General features: G+C 44.6%; 1 protein-coding gene across 8 annotated transcripts in view; it reads right to left on the bottom strand.

Moving 5' to 3' along the window:
* LOC109907761 (IQ motif and SEC7 domain-containing protein 1) overlaps positions 1 to 14,817 on the bottom strand; it is a 182,339-nt gene that overhangs the window by 14,575 nt on the left and 152,947 nt on the right. For 7 of the 8 annotated variants that reach the window (XM_020505951.2, XM_020505944.2, XM_031793947.1 and 4 more), the window contains 6 exons: positions 11,503 to 11,755; positions 9,517 to 10,802; positions 8,773 to 8,934; positions 7,674 to 7,796; positions 6,812 to 6,978; positions 5,921 to 6,060 (listed from right to left, as the gene is read on the bottom strand). In XM_020505951.2, the coding sequence (XP_020361540.1) occupies positions 5,921 to 6,060; positions 6,812 to 6,978; positions 7,674 to 7,796; positions 8,773 to 8,934; positions 9,517 to 10,802; positions 11,503 to 11,755 (2,131 nt within the window). Of the gene's footprint in view, positions 1 to 5,920; positions 6,061 to 6,811; positions 6,979 to 7,673; positions 7,797 to 8,772; positions 8,935 to 9,516; positions 10,803 to 11,502; positions 11,756 to 12,674; positions 13,056 to 14,817 lie in introns of those variants that run through there. The other variant, XM_020505945.2, reaches the window with a different exon arrangement.

The following is a 14,817-nucleotide window of genomic DNA, read 5'->3' as shown; positions in this document are numbered from 1 at the left end:
GGGTCACATTACTAATATTTACATACCGTTTTACCCACTTCATATGTACAGTGCATTCGGAAAGTATTCAGACCCCTTGACTCTTTCCAAATGTTGTTGTGTTAGACTTACTAAAACAATTTTTTTCAAAAGAATGTTTATCAATCTGCACACAATACCCCATAACAACAAAGCGAAAACAGGTATTTAGAAATGTTTACAAATGTCTAAAAACTATCAAACAGAAATACCTTATTTACATAAGTATTCAGACCCTTTGCTATGAGACTTGAAATTGAGCTCAGGTGCATCCTGTTTCCATTGATCATCCTTGAGATGTTTCTACAACTTGGAGTTAAATTCAATTGATTTGGAAAAGGCATACACCTGTTTATATAAGGTCCCACAGTTGACAGTGCACGGCAGAGCAAAAACCAAGCCACAAGGTCGAAGGAATTGTCCGTAGAGCTCCGAGACAGGATTGTGTTGAGGTACAGCTCTGGGGAAGGGTACCAAAACATTTCTGCAGCATTGAAGGTCCCCAAGAACACAGTGGCCTCCATCATTCTTAAAATTTAAGACATTTGGAACCACTAAGACTCTTCCTAGAGATGGCTGCCTGGCCAAACTAAGCAATCGGGGGAGAAGGGCCTTGGTCAGGGAGGTAACCAAGAACCCGATGGTCACTCTGATAGAGCTTCAGACTTCCTCTGTGGAGATGGGAGAACCTTCCAGAAGGAAAACAATCTCTGCAGCACTCAACCAATCAGGCCTTTATTGTAGATTGGCCAGACGGAAGCCACTCCTCAGTAAAAGGCACAACAGCCCACTTGGAGTTTGCCAAGAGACACCTAAATGACTCTCAGATCATGAGAAACAAGATTCTCTGGTCTGATGAAATCAAAATGGAACTCTTTGGCCTGAAAGCCAAACGTCACGTCAGGAGAAAACCTCACACCATCCCATTAGTGAAGCATGGTGGTGGCTGCATCATGGTGTGGGGATATTTTTCAGCGTCAGGGACTGGGAGACTAGTCAGGATAGAGGTAAAGATGAACGGAGCAAAGTACTTGATGAAAACCTGCTCCAGAGCACTCAGGACCTCAGACTGGGGCAAAGGTTCACCTTCCAACAGGACAGCAACCCTAAGCACAAAGCCAACACAATGCAGTAGTGGCTTTGGGACAAGTCTCTGAATGTCCTTGAGTGGGCCAGCCAGAGCCCGGACTTGAACCTGATTGAACATGTCTGGAGAGACCTGAAAATATTTGTGCAGTGACGCTCCCCATCCAACCTGACAGAGCTTGAGAGGATCTGCAGAGAAGAATGGGAGAAAATCCCCAAATACAGGTGTGCCAAGCTTGTGGCATCATACCCACGAAGACTCAAGGCTGTAATCGCTGCCAAAGGTGCTTCAACAAAGTGCTGATTAAAGGGTCTGAATACTTATGTAATTTTTTTTATTGAAGTATTTCTAAAAACTTGTTTTTGCTTTGTCCTTTTGGAATATTGTGTGCAGATTGATGAGGGGGAAAAAAACAATTGCAGAATAATGCTGTAAATTAAAATTGTACACCCAAGGTAGGCTACTGGCCCTTTAAGAGCTAGAAAATATTTGGTATTCTATATGATTCTCACCAAATATATTATCTTCTCACACTATTCAAACACCACCATCAATAAACAGCTTATGAAGTTCTCATAGTCTATAGATCACATATTGCAAACAAATAACCTGAACTAAAAACTCTACACATTTTGGAATTTCTGTGTCCTTAATAATCGCTAAACAATATCCAAAAACAGCAACAACTAAAAAATTATGCGAATCTGCACATCAATATCTTCGCTTTTTTGTGGCACCAATGTGAGGGGTTATGGCAGGGGAAACTGTGCTGCAATAATGGCAAGTGAACCTGGGGAGCTTTCGTTCACATTGTCCTATAAAACGGAACCGGACCGTGGAATTCAAGGGAACCCAACTCAGACCACCTTTCGATATGGTCACAGTTCGGTACGCTTTGGGGGCTCTTTTGAGTTCCTTTGGAGTTCACATAAATTGTCTGAAAGAGACCAAGTGCGAAAAAACCCTTAAAGACTAACCAAGAAAGCCTCATAGCTCTAATCGCTGCCAAATGTGATTCTAACATGTATTGACTCAGGGGTGTGAATACTTATGTCAATAAGATATTTCATTTTCAATAAATGTGCAAAAATGTCTAAAAACACGTTTTCACTTTGTCATTATCGGGTATTGTGAGTAGATGGGTGAGAAAACGCATTTAATCAATTTTGAATTAAGGCTGTAACTCAACAAAATGTGGAATAAGTCAAGGGGTATGAATACTTTGAGGGCACTGTGTATACTGCTGTATAAACCTTTTCTATTCATATACTGTCCATACGGTTTTTACACATCATTATATGGGGCGGCAGGGTAGCCTAGTGGTTAGAGCGTTGGACTAGTAACCAGAAGGTTGTAAGTTCAAATCCCTAAGCTGACAAGGTACAAATCTGTCAGTCTGCCCCTGAACAGGCAAGTAAACCACTGTTCCTAGGCCGTCATTGAAAATAAGAATTTGATCTTAACTGACTTGCCTAGTAAAATAAAAGGTAATAATAATATGCATGTATGTATAACATGATATACATTATATGTTTATATTCCGCTTTCTGACATTGCCCATTCTGATATTTCTTAAATATATATTTTTGGATGATGTGTTTATTGTTTAAAAAAAATGATTGCTAGGCATTACTGCACTGTTGGAACTACAAACACAAGCATTTCGCTGCACTGGCGACAACATCGGCAAATCTGTGTACACAAGCAATACAATTTGATTTGTTGTTCTCCCTCCTATATAGTAAGTGTAAGTAGGCTATGCCTTTTCACTATACTAAGTGTTATATTAGTGCAGTGGTACTTATTGCGCCAAGCCCTTCATTTGCAGATTGCAGTGATTTTCCTATTTTCCATTCATAATACATAAAAATGATACAATTTCAATTCAATGTGTTTAATGAAAGCCTGAATCACGTCATTGAATATACCCATTGCTCCCTGGACAGCAGATAGATGGCAGTATAGTGCAACTGTTGAACATAAAGACCAAAATAGAACGCAACTGCTTAGCTACAGCGACCGACACATCAGTCTGCTACTCCATTTCATTTTGCAGTCTGGTCGACATGGATCAATTTATTGTAAAAAAAGAAAAGTAAATCTATTGACAAGGAAAATGAGGGGTAAGAGCTGGAGAACAACGTGACAGCTATGAAAGAACAAACACCAGGAGAACCAGGAAGATGGCAGCGGGGAAATGCAGCTAGCTAACGTGGCTCCGGTGACTAAGAGAAGGATACGGTCGAAGAACACAGAACGTTCCAAGAGAAATGGACAGACAAGTATTTTTTTGTTCTGCATAATAGGACTGCTTCACTTTGTCTTATTTGACAGAAGGCAGTCAATTGTTTTAAAGAAGAAAATTTAGAGCGACATTTTCAGTCACACCATGCCCACGTTGACAAAACATATCCGCCACAAAGCAACCTCCAGAAATAACAAAATAGCGCAACTCAAAAGACGGCTCAAAGAACAACAAATGATGGCAGAGAAAACGACGAGGCAACATATGAGATTGCTTGGATACTTGCGAGAAACAAGGCTCTCCTGAACATGGCTCTCTCGGGATACACTGTCTGAGTCGGTACCACCACCTGGATTCTTTGTGCATCGTGCGGAAAGGAATAAACATCTCTCCGAGAAGAAGATGGGCAGGGGTGTATATATGTCATGATTAACGACTCATGGTGTAACAACATGCAGGAACTCAAGTCCTTTTGTTCACCTGACCTAGAATTCCATTCCTCAAACTGAAAGCGCAAACCACCACATTTAACCATGGAAAGGTGAATGGGAATATGGCCGAATCCAAACAGTGTAGTTATTCCCTCCACAAGGCAATCAAACAAGCAAAATGTCAGCATAGAGACAAAGTAGAGTCGCAATTCAACGGCTCAGACACGAGACGTATGTGGCAGGGTCTAGAGACAATCACAGACTACAAAAGGAAAACCAGCCACGTCACGGACACCGACGTCTTGATTCCATACAAACTAAACACCTTCTTTGCCGAATTTGAGGATAATGCAGTGCCACAGACACAACCCGCTACCAAGGACTGTGGGCTCTCCTTCTCCGTGGCCTACATGAGTAAGACATTTAGACATGTTAACCCTCGCAGGGCTGCAGGCCCAGACGGCATCCCTAGGCGCTTCCTCAGAGCACGCGCAGACTAGCTGGCTGGTGTGTTTACGGACATATTCAATCTCTGCCTATCCCAGTCTGCTGTCCCCACATGCTTCAAGAAGGCCACCATTGTTCCTGTACCCAAGAATGCAAATGTAACTGAACTAAATGACTATCGCCCTGTAGCACTCACTTCTGTCATCATGAAGTGCTTTGAGAGACAAGTCAAGGATCATATCACCCCAATAGGTCCACAGACAATGCAATCGCCATCACACTGCACACTGCCCTATCCCATCTGGACAAGAGGAATACCTATGTAAGAATATTGTTCATTGACTACAGCTCAGCCTTCAACACAGTACCCTCCAAGCTCATCATTAAGCTTGAGGGCCTGGGTCTCAACCCCGCCCTGTGCAATTGGGTCCTGGACTTCCTGACGGGCCGCCCCCAGGTGGTGAAGGTAGGAAACAACCGCTCCACTATGCTGATCATCAACACTGGGGCCCCACATGGGTGTGTGCTCAGCCCCCTCCTGTACTCCTTGTTCACCCGTGACTGCGTGGCCATGCACGCCTCCAACTCAATCATCAAGTTTGCAGACGACACAACAGTAGTAGGCTTGATTCCCAACAATGACGAGACAGCCTACAGGGAGGAGGTGAGGGCACTCGGAATGTGGTGTCAGGAAAACAACGATCGTGGACTTCAGGAAACAGCAGAATTAGCACCCCCCTTTCCACATCAACAGGACAGCAGTGGAGAAGGTGGATAGTTAAGTTCCTCGGCGTACACATCACGGACAAACTGAAATGGTCCACCCACACAGACAATGTGGTGAAGAAGACGCAACAGTACCTCTTCAACCTCAGGAGGATGAAGAAATTGGGCTTGTCACCTAAAACCCTCTAACTTTTACAAACGCATCACCGGAGGAAAACTACCTGCCCCCCAGGTACACCTACAGCACCCGATGTCACAGGAAGGCCAAAAAGATAATGAAAACAACCACCCGAGCCACTGCCTGTTCACCCCACTAAGATCCAGAAGGCGAGGTCAGTACAGGTGCATCAAAGCTGGGACCGAGAGACTGAAAAACAGCTTCTATCTCAAGGCCATCAGACTGTTAAAACAGCCATCACTAACACAGAGAGGCTGCTGCCTACATACAGACTTGAAATCATTGGCCACTTTTAATTAATCGATCACTAGTCACTTTAATAATGTTTACATAACTTACATTACTCATCTCATATCTATATACTGTATGTTATACCATCTATTGCATCTTGCTTATATGTATATATTCTTATTCCATTCATTTACTTAGATAGTTGTTGTGGAATTGTTAGATTACTTGTTAGATATTGCTGCACTGTCAGAACTAGAAGCACAAGCATTTCGCTACACTCGCAATAACATCTGCTAACCATGTGTATGTGACCAATATTACTTGATTTGATAGTGTGTAAAGAAAAGGCCCAACACTTCTCTCTCTCCATGGATAAATGTGTGTCTTTGGGCTGTATTTGACAAACCGAACGCCATAGTTAATCAAGGGGCTATGGAGTGACACATTTAATTAAGATGAGTCATGCCAGAGTAAACCCAGGGGAGTTTCAGGCCTTGTATCAAGCACTATGCAAAAAGTGCTGCAGCAGAGTTTTAGGTAAGTTGTGTGTTCCTCACCGGTTTCTTCCCCACTATGAGTTTCTCCACCTTCTGAACCTGAGACACGTGGTCCTCGTTTGTCTTCAGCTCCCTCTTCCTGATCCTTTCATAAATTCCTACCAGAGTCTCCCTGGGGATGTCCTCCCCATCATCCACCCCTGGGGAGGAGGAGGCAATGGTTACACAAAAACACAGACACACACACCCACAGACAGAGGCGCACACACGCAAAAGCACGGACGCAGCATGCATGTACGTGCGCGCCACAATGCCTTTTTTCATTTAGCGTGAGAATACAAATCCCTCTTATCCAATTACTTCTCCTTGTTTTACCATTTACTGACACTCATCACGATGGATGATGAGTGTCAGCCCCGTCACGCTTTACTTCTCGAATAAAATCTCAAATGCCAAGCAAAAAACGACAAGTAATCAACTGTGCTTCTATCACGCTGCTCACCCAAGAATAAGAATTGCTCATGTGATTGTGTGAAGGTGCAATTAATTAGTGTTAACACATTTCTGGCAAGGTCACCGCTACATCGTCATGCTCCCTATGACAAAATGTATTTTTCTCATCTGTGTGTGATGAAAATGTTGCTTTCGTGATTGAAACGCTAATCCTGTAGCACAAATGAACCTGTTCCATTTGCGGTGGCTTATTCTTTGCCCTACTTCTGTGCTGTTGCTCTGTAGTGGATGTGCGTTTTCTTCTTTCAATCCAGACAGATAGCTTTGTTACAGGTTTGTTAAAGCGGTGAATAAATCACATTGTGAATGTCCTACACTCACTTCATTAAGTTTTTGAGTTGATTTTATAATTCTTTATTTTCTCTAAAATATGTAGAGGACAATGTCTCAGTTTTGTTTTCAGAAACCCTGACATTCCCCCCCTCCCCTCTCTCACACCTCGGAGGTTCTTGACGAAGTCCTCCAGCTTCATCTTCCTCTCCGGCTTGACGTTGGGGCTGTACATGTCTGTGTTGAGGAGGATGATGGCGAAGGCCAGGATGAAGATGGTGTCAGGGTTCCGGAACTGTCGCACTACCGTGGGGTTACAGATGCAGTAGCGTTGGCTGGAATACAAAAACAACAGGAAAGGGAGACGACATCACATGTCAGAGGTGAAAAGAGTCAGAGGCTTTTGACATTGAGAGCCATCATAGAATGCATTTGAATATAAAACCGGATTTTTGTCCACACAATGTCAACATTTGTCTTATTGACTTGCTGGTGAAAATTTGTAAAGCCAGCATACAATGCATCACATGATGGTCAATAACTGTCAACATTGTGTGTGTAGCGTGTCATCATTATTGCAGTATTGCGTGAGGAACTGTCCTATTTACTCAAGCAAAAGCAAGTGAAGCACCAGGTCCCTCTACGCATTAATAAGTCATTTAGCTAACGCGGTGTTGTGAGCAAAGTCAGCAGTGACTTGCATTTCCAAGACATTGGTCAACATTTGCATTACATTTGAAAATGTAACGCAAAAGAGTGAAGAACTATTAGTTCACTCGTAAGAGAGAAAACTTTATCCGAAACTAAATGTGCAGTAGTACTCTAGCGATTATAGTATTTTGGTTGATGTTGATTACGCTGTTATCATTTTAAAATGCTATCACTGACCTGTAGTACCCTCTTGGCCAAACCTGCCTACGTGAATAGCCCCTCATCCTCAGTCTACAGGTGTGCTTATACGCCCCCCCCCATCCTAACGTGGCTGTCTACCTAGTATATGCTTCTCGGACCTGTCTATCGGTTGGCTCACCTGTAGGCTTCGATGAGGCGCTCCACCTTCTGGGCCTCTCCCTGGACCCGAATGTGGTTCTGGAACTTTCTCAGTGCCTCGTCCAGCTCCATTGACGAGAAATCCATCTCATCCACCACACAGCTGGAACCCACAAGCAACCAACCAATGAATTCCCTAACCAACAAATATGTCATTGATTTGTATAGTTTTCAAGTTGGAATCCTTAATTGAAACAATAAGAAAGCAGTCACCCCCACCTATGTTATGGTCAAAAACTGAGGGATGGGCCGGGAGAAATGTAACCACTCTCACATTCAAAGCGAGCGCCATGTATGCCAGGACTGACCATCCATGATATACAAATTAAACCATGTTGAGAGGCTATACAAGTGTTTGTTTACATTTACTTTGTTTACAAACAGTGTAAACATACGTGTCAAGCATCAATGTGTATATCATTAATTAAGACCAAAAATTGATGTGGATACTAAGGATTCCAGCTTTAACAGCAAGTTCAGCAAATTCCGATATGATATGAATATCAAATGTAAAAATGCAGCTGATATCGATATGTACTTTCCATATTGTTGCCCATCTCTAGTTCAAATCTACACGTGGAAAGGTGGTTATTACAAAAGTCCATCTCATTCACTAGCGCAACTAAAACGCGCAGATCAGGGGGGCATTCTGCACCCAGCAGTTCAAGACTTCAAGAAATCTGATAGGGGAACCACCTTATAGTCCTTTGAAAATACATGAAGCACATTTGAGAGAGGTCAAGTGTGAGGGGCAGCAGATTGCAGAGTGTGGACATTCTACTAGGCTGGCCCGAGGCCACAGATATACAAAGTTCGGCCATCTTACTTTGAGATGTAGAATTTTAATGGGCACAATGTTGGCACCAACTGTTCCAAGGCAATTACCTCCCAGTTAGGATATAAATGAAGAGCGGTGAATGCAAAGATGGCTTGCTGAACTTGGAACAGTACATCCATTGTTCTGGCCTGGCCTACAGTATAATGCTACCTGTGCAAGGCATTGTGATCCACCAATCAATGTTTGTTTGATAGACAATAACAAGTGTCACATGACCTGGCCTTTAAGAATTAGTACTCACTCCAGGACATCTCTGTTGAACTGTTTCTGACGGTTGCCCAGGAACTCTCCAATCATCTGCCTGCTCAGGCCCTTCCTCTGAAGCAGGAAGTGAGCCACACCCACAGGTGTGTCCGGGACGAACCCTCTCTCAGTCAAGTACTGGACGCCTTTTTCTGGCTTCCTGCAGACACACAAGAAAGAAGGGTTCGTGTTTATATTGAAGCAGACAAGACACAATGAGACTGACACCAAAGGTGGCCCTGCTGGAAAACGTCTAGCATGACATCAAAATAAGGCCTTTTTGAAGCAGGTATGTCCTTATGTGACCTATCCAGTCATTTTACAGAGCCAAGTGTGGTGTTTGATTCTGTGACTGATAGGAAGTGGCCACAATAGGAACAGGGTGGTTAATATTTAATAAGGGCACAGAAAATGGAGCGACTCTGTCTGGCTGAATTTCTCATCTACAGAATATCTGTCCTATAAAAGTAGACCTATGAGTCTACAAAGAGTTTACACGAATGCACAAATATATACTTTATACAAATTGTATGCATTTTTTCCATTTCATAGGACTTGTCTTTAACCCTGCAAATTTACTTGAATTAGACTGATTGCCTTATATTGTGTGGCCCAAATACAATTCTGATAACTGTAAATAGGTCACCTCAGTTTCTCTATAAGAACCCCTCTGCTCATTTACCCTTAATTACACCAATCAGTGGACAACCACGTTAGCACTCAGTCAGAGCTAAGCACCTACTTGTTGAAGAGGTTCAGGCCGATGCGGTAGTGCCTCTTGCGGATCACATCGTTGCTGAAGACGGGCGAGTCCCAGCTGTTACGTGTCTCTTTGTGATATGTCTGCTTGCAGAGTGTCTGCTCCCTCAGGCTGTCCCTGGACGACTCAGAGCTGCAATTGATGGTGTCGTTGGAGTTCGATGTGCTGTTGATGCTGTCGTTATCCCCGTCCGAGAAGTCAGACTCAGACTTGCTCTGCCGATTGGCAGAGCCGTTGATGGCCAGGTGGCTTTCCAGCGCCCGGTGGCGGTGGCGGAGGGGCGCCTCGTCGTCCCTGGAGGGCGCCCGCGGGGGTGGGCCATGAGAGATGTGTTTGGGGCTAGCCTTGGAGGACGCCACGATGTGGCTGCCCCCGTGAGGCTCGTAGACGGGCGGTCGTTTGACGGAGCTGCGGTCAGAGCGGTCACTGTGTTCGGCGGAGCTGTCGCTGGGCGGCTCGATGGTCAGCAGGGGGAGGTGGTCCACCCTGAGCCGCTGCTCCTGGCACTCTAGGGAAGGGGTGCTGCGGCAGCTGGTGTCTGTGTCACGCCCCTCATCTTTGGTGTCCAGGGGCCAGTACTCCTGGGAGGAGTTGGCTGAGCGCAGGCGTAGGTCTGACTCAATGCTGGAGGGCTGGTCACCTGACCCCCGCGATAGCCCCATAGAGGGAGACAGCTCCTCCTCGTCGATAAACAGAGTCACATCGCTGTAGGACGCCATCATGTCCTCTCGCATGCGCCCCGCCACCCCGCGGTGAGGCTTCACCTGATAGGCCACCTCCCTCTCTACCTCGGGGCAGCCCATGGCCTCAGGGTCAAGACCCTCGTCGCCCTGCAGGCTGCGGCAGTTCAAGGCGTCATCAATGGACTCGGCCAGAGACTTCACCTGCCTGGAGAAGGCGTCCTCCAACTCCGTGATGGCGTCCGTCAGGTCGTTCTGGGAAGCAGGGTGAGACGCCATGTTGGCCTGGTGGTGGACCTCCATGTCCCCGCACTCGGACTGTACCAAGGCCAGGGGGGTGCCGTCATCTGTCAGGGACACCTGTTTCCCCTCAAAGTAGGAGCTGTGGACTTTCTCAGGGCCCTCGAAGGAGAACTGCATCCTCATGTTGGACAGAACGATGCGTCGGGACATGCGGTTCTCAGACATAGAACTCCTGAGACGCTCAAAGTTTTTGTTCATCTGGTACTGGCGGAAGGCTGTCTGGATGGTGCGGGCCGCATGCCGGGTTATGAAGCGTCCTCCATATTTACGCTCCAGCATCTCCACCTGACGGACAGAGGAGAACGGATTATCACAACTTCTTGATTATAGGAACATGATTATATTTGACAAACGATGACCAATGCTCAAACACTTGTGGAACTGAATTGATCTTTCCAGGGAAAGGAGGCTATAATTTCTTAGCAATACAAATTTCAAGGACGAGTAGAGAAGCTGCAGCAAAGCAATGCCATAGTTTTGCTTTCTTCTCAAAGGGATCTGTAGATGTTAGAGTGTGTGTAGTGTGGTCATTGACATAGAGGTTCAGTAAGGGAAATGTTATTTTGTCTTTAAAATAAAGGGAGTTTTATTGAGACCAATGTCTCTATTGCAAGGACTCCCTGCATCTTACAATTACACAACAAATTACACCAGAAAATATTTTTTAAAACACACTCATGAAAAACATTCCTCAGCAAAGAGGTCCTCAATCAACACGGAGTTGTCCGAAAGGCACCAATACACCCATTTGTAGGGAACTCATAAGATAGTTTCTTTGCACTCCATGTATGGAACAAAAAGCTGTTTTCCCTAAGTCTGTAGCAACAGACAGAATTTCAAGAGTTCGCCATCTATGTGATCTGGTTTGGTAACTCAAACTTTATGGGTAAGTAAAGATATCAGGTAATGTGGGAGTTTTTGCAAAATGGCTTCATAAGTCTATATAGGACATATATAGGGTGGGTCTGAAACAGTGGTACGATACCTGTTTGTCCTGGAGGTCAGCGGAGAGCTCATAGCCCTCGGAGAGCGAGCGGGAGCGCTTGATGGCCTCCTCCTCGGCTTGCTTGCGAAGGATGGACTGCGAGTGCTGGAGCTTGGGCCTGCGGGGGGGGCGCTGGGGGCCCGGCTGCACCCCGTGGCCGTAGAGGGGGCCCTCGAAGCGGTCTGGGCTTATCACTGGGCCCCTGTAGCTTGCTCCACCGTCACTCTCACTGGGCCGCGCATCCCCCTCCACACTGCAATGACACAGAGAAAGAGATACACAGTCAGTCTACTGCAATGACACAGAGAAAGAGATACACAGTCAGTCTACTGCAATGACACAGAGAAAGAGATACACAGTTAGTCTACTGCAATGACACAGAGAAAGAGATACACAGTTAGTCTACGGCAATGACACAGCAATAAATACAGTTAGTATTTCAACCCCATCCACAAAAAGTCCCTCAAAGCTTTCATAGCCTGTGCTCATCCACTGCTCTCTCAGTAGTCATCCCATACCGACACTCATTGAGTAGGCACCTCATCCATTACTACACTAGAACCTATTAAGTACCGTAATCACCACTAACATTGACCATTCGGTAGTCTTTTGGCACTGTCATTCTTCCATAGTGTGTATATTACTTCAAACACTGTGCTGCAGAATAAGTTCAGGAAATGTCTACGACTCAAGTACCCACGGCATGAATTCCAACTAAGCTGTGGATGTCTAAATGAAAACAGCCAAAGGAAACAGTGAGGGTTGAAGTCCGTGTTCCTGTGTGTTTAGAAACTTTATTAACGAGCCAATAGTTGGTGGTAGAGCAGCATTCAGCAATAACACGACTCACACGGGTAAATACTGCAGTCATTTCTCAGAAGTGCTGATACTATCATTCCTAGACACAGCCTACATCAGCGTCTCAACACTGCGCTGATTGAAAGTGCATGCAAGTGGGTCTTGCCTTGATTACTATTTGAAATATGACTAACAGCCCTATTCATTTTCTAACACGTCACCAACCCAATCTCTATGAATAAATTCAACACAGTCAGGATATTGATAAGGACGTAATCACACAGCAGTATCAACCAAGTAGCGCATCAACAAAACTAACCAGAGCAACCCAACCCTTCAACCCAGCATATCGTCAAACAGGAGAGGGTACTCACTCACTCTTACGTTCAACAGTAGGAGAAGACTGCTTCTTCACACGCAGAGACATCCTGTTCTCGATGAACTGCCAACTCTTCCTCCATGCCTTGTCCACCATGTTGAAGATTTGAGTACACACTCACAGCAGCTCCTCCAGGAAACTCAGTCTGCACCGGGCAGTTCAAAGTTCAACCAGTGACCAATGACAGTTACATCATGTTTGGCATATAGGAGCCTCACTTCTACTAAAGTGAGTCCAATATATATTCCAAAGTCCAGTTGGAGCGCACGGTGACAAGGTAAATATATCAAACGTTAACAATCATTTGGAACCGACTTAAATCGATTCAATGAGTCAACGTGGAAGTGGGTATGGGAGGCTTCACCATATAACTCCCTGTCTTAACTCTTGTCATGGGAGCTTTCACTTTAACACGGGACGTGTTGTGGTGTGAATAGTGACTTCACCTGTTAGTGTACACCTGACACACCCCTTGTTTCTTAGGTACATACAACCACTGCCCTCCTCATACAGGAGACTGCCAACTACCGAGTTATAGCCAGGAGGATGTGTTTCTGGATATACACTGCAAATAAGGAAATTCATCTTCAAGTTGCAATACAAACTACAGCCAGTGTGGCTTTTAGCAATGATGTCATAGTTTAGCAATGCCTTTTCCAATTTCCATTATATGCTAAATGAGAAAGTGATACTGTACAATTGTTAATAGAAATTGATATTCAAACTATTTGACTCATCTTACACCACACTCAAATGTACCAAACAAGGTTGATTCCCTATAACATGTGACCTACAAACAGATGTCAGAGTCACAGCTGACCACAGTGTCAATCCCCTGACCATGACCACGGTGTATTTCCAGCCTTATAGTGGGACGTTGTCACTTTTAAAGTCTAACCACAGTAACTGTATTGAATATTCACAACACACCCTTCTGCATCCCAAATATATACTGACGCCATGTTCACACCCACAGTAAAGGTTAAATAGGCCCTCCAACTGCCCGATTAAAATGTAGGGGCCTTCTGAGTTATAGATGGGCACTAGCACTACTGACGTATGAATACCACAGATAAGGAGTCACAGGGGTTAACACATGAAAGGCATCGAGGAAACGGCCAAAGCCACTCCAGCTTCAATGCAGCTCAATCAGTTTAAAACTTCTCTGAAAGGGACACATTGTGCTTTGTGAGGCCTTTGTATTCGTTTTAGACATTCAACTGCCTTTCAACCAAACAGCGAAGTGTGATTTCTGTAAACATGTTGGTGGACGTGGCTCTATAGCAGACAGCCAGGCTGCCTCCTGGGACGTGGAGGAATTAGCTGAATACAGACACAGAATGATAAACTACTGCAAAAACTAGGGTCCTGCAGTGAAATTTAAAGACGGTTATGTATATATTAGGGCTGCCCCCCCCCCTAAAAAAATATAGCGCGACCAAGATTCGTCCTGTTCTTTTGACCAATCGATTGGTTGAAATGTTTAAACTTATTTTTCCATATATAGACAGACACACCCTGTTTGAATCAAATCAACTACATATGTACTGAGCTTGTCTGATACTTTAAGCACACTGTTTGATTAAATAATTAAGACACAAAAATGACTCAAGAAAGAGCCCGATGGTCACACTGTGTTAAAAAAATGACAGCGAGTGCCTGTGTGAGAGCTTTGTCTCGCTCTCTTCCCTACTGCAGCGAAAAGGCACCACAGCACAGCATGTGTTTATTGCGCTGTCCGTGCTGAAGCTGCAACATCAATTTAGCCATTTCTTACTTACTTGTTTCTGACTGAAAAGTTCTGTTACCGAAATCACTAATTTGTTTAGGAAAAACATTCCTTATTCCCTCAACCCTTGCTCTCTTTACGTGAAACATCTAAGCATCACATGCATGTGATCAGTAGGGCCTGACCTATAGCTGATCATAATCACATCGATAAATTGGTTATAACAAACTCCAAACACATTAACAAGTGACAGCAAAATGGATGCAGAGGAAGTGAAAAATAAACTCGAAACAGGCGTATGTTTACTGGTTGTTCAGGGGGGAAAGGGGAAGTCAGAACTGTGGAAGACATTTGACTTAGTTGTGGAAGCTACTGGAGATCCAGAAAAAGGATGGTATGGGAGCAAGCG

Source organism: Oncorhynchus kisutch, linkage group LG17, assembly GCF_002021735.2.
Source record: "Oncorhynchus kisutch isolate 150728-3 linkage group LG17, Okis_V2, whole genome shotgun sequence".
Lineage (NCBI taxonomy): Eukaryota > Metazoa > Chordata > Actinopteri > Salmoniformes > Salmonidae > Oncorhynchus > Oncorhynchus kisutch.
This window is presented reverse-complemented; position numbering and strand designations above follow the sequence as displayed.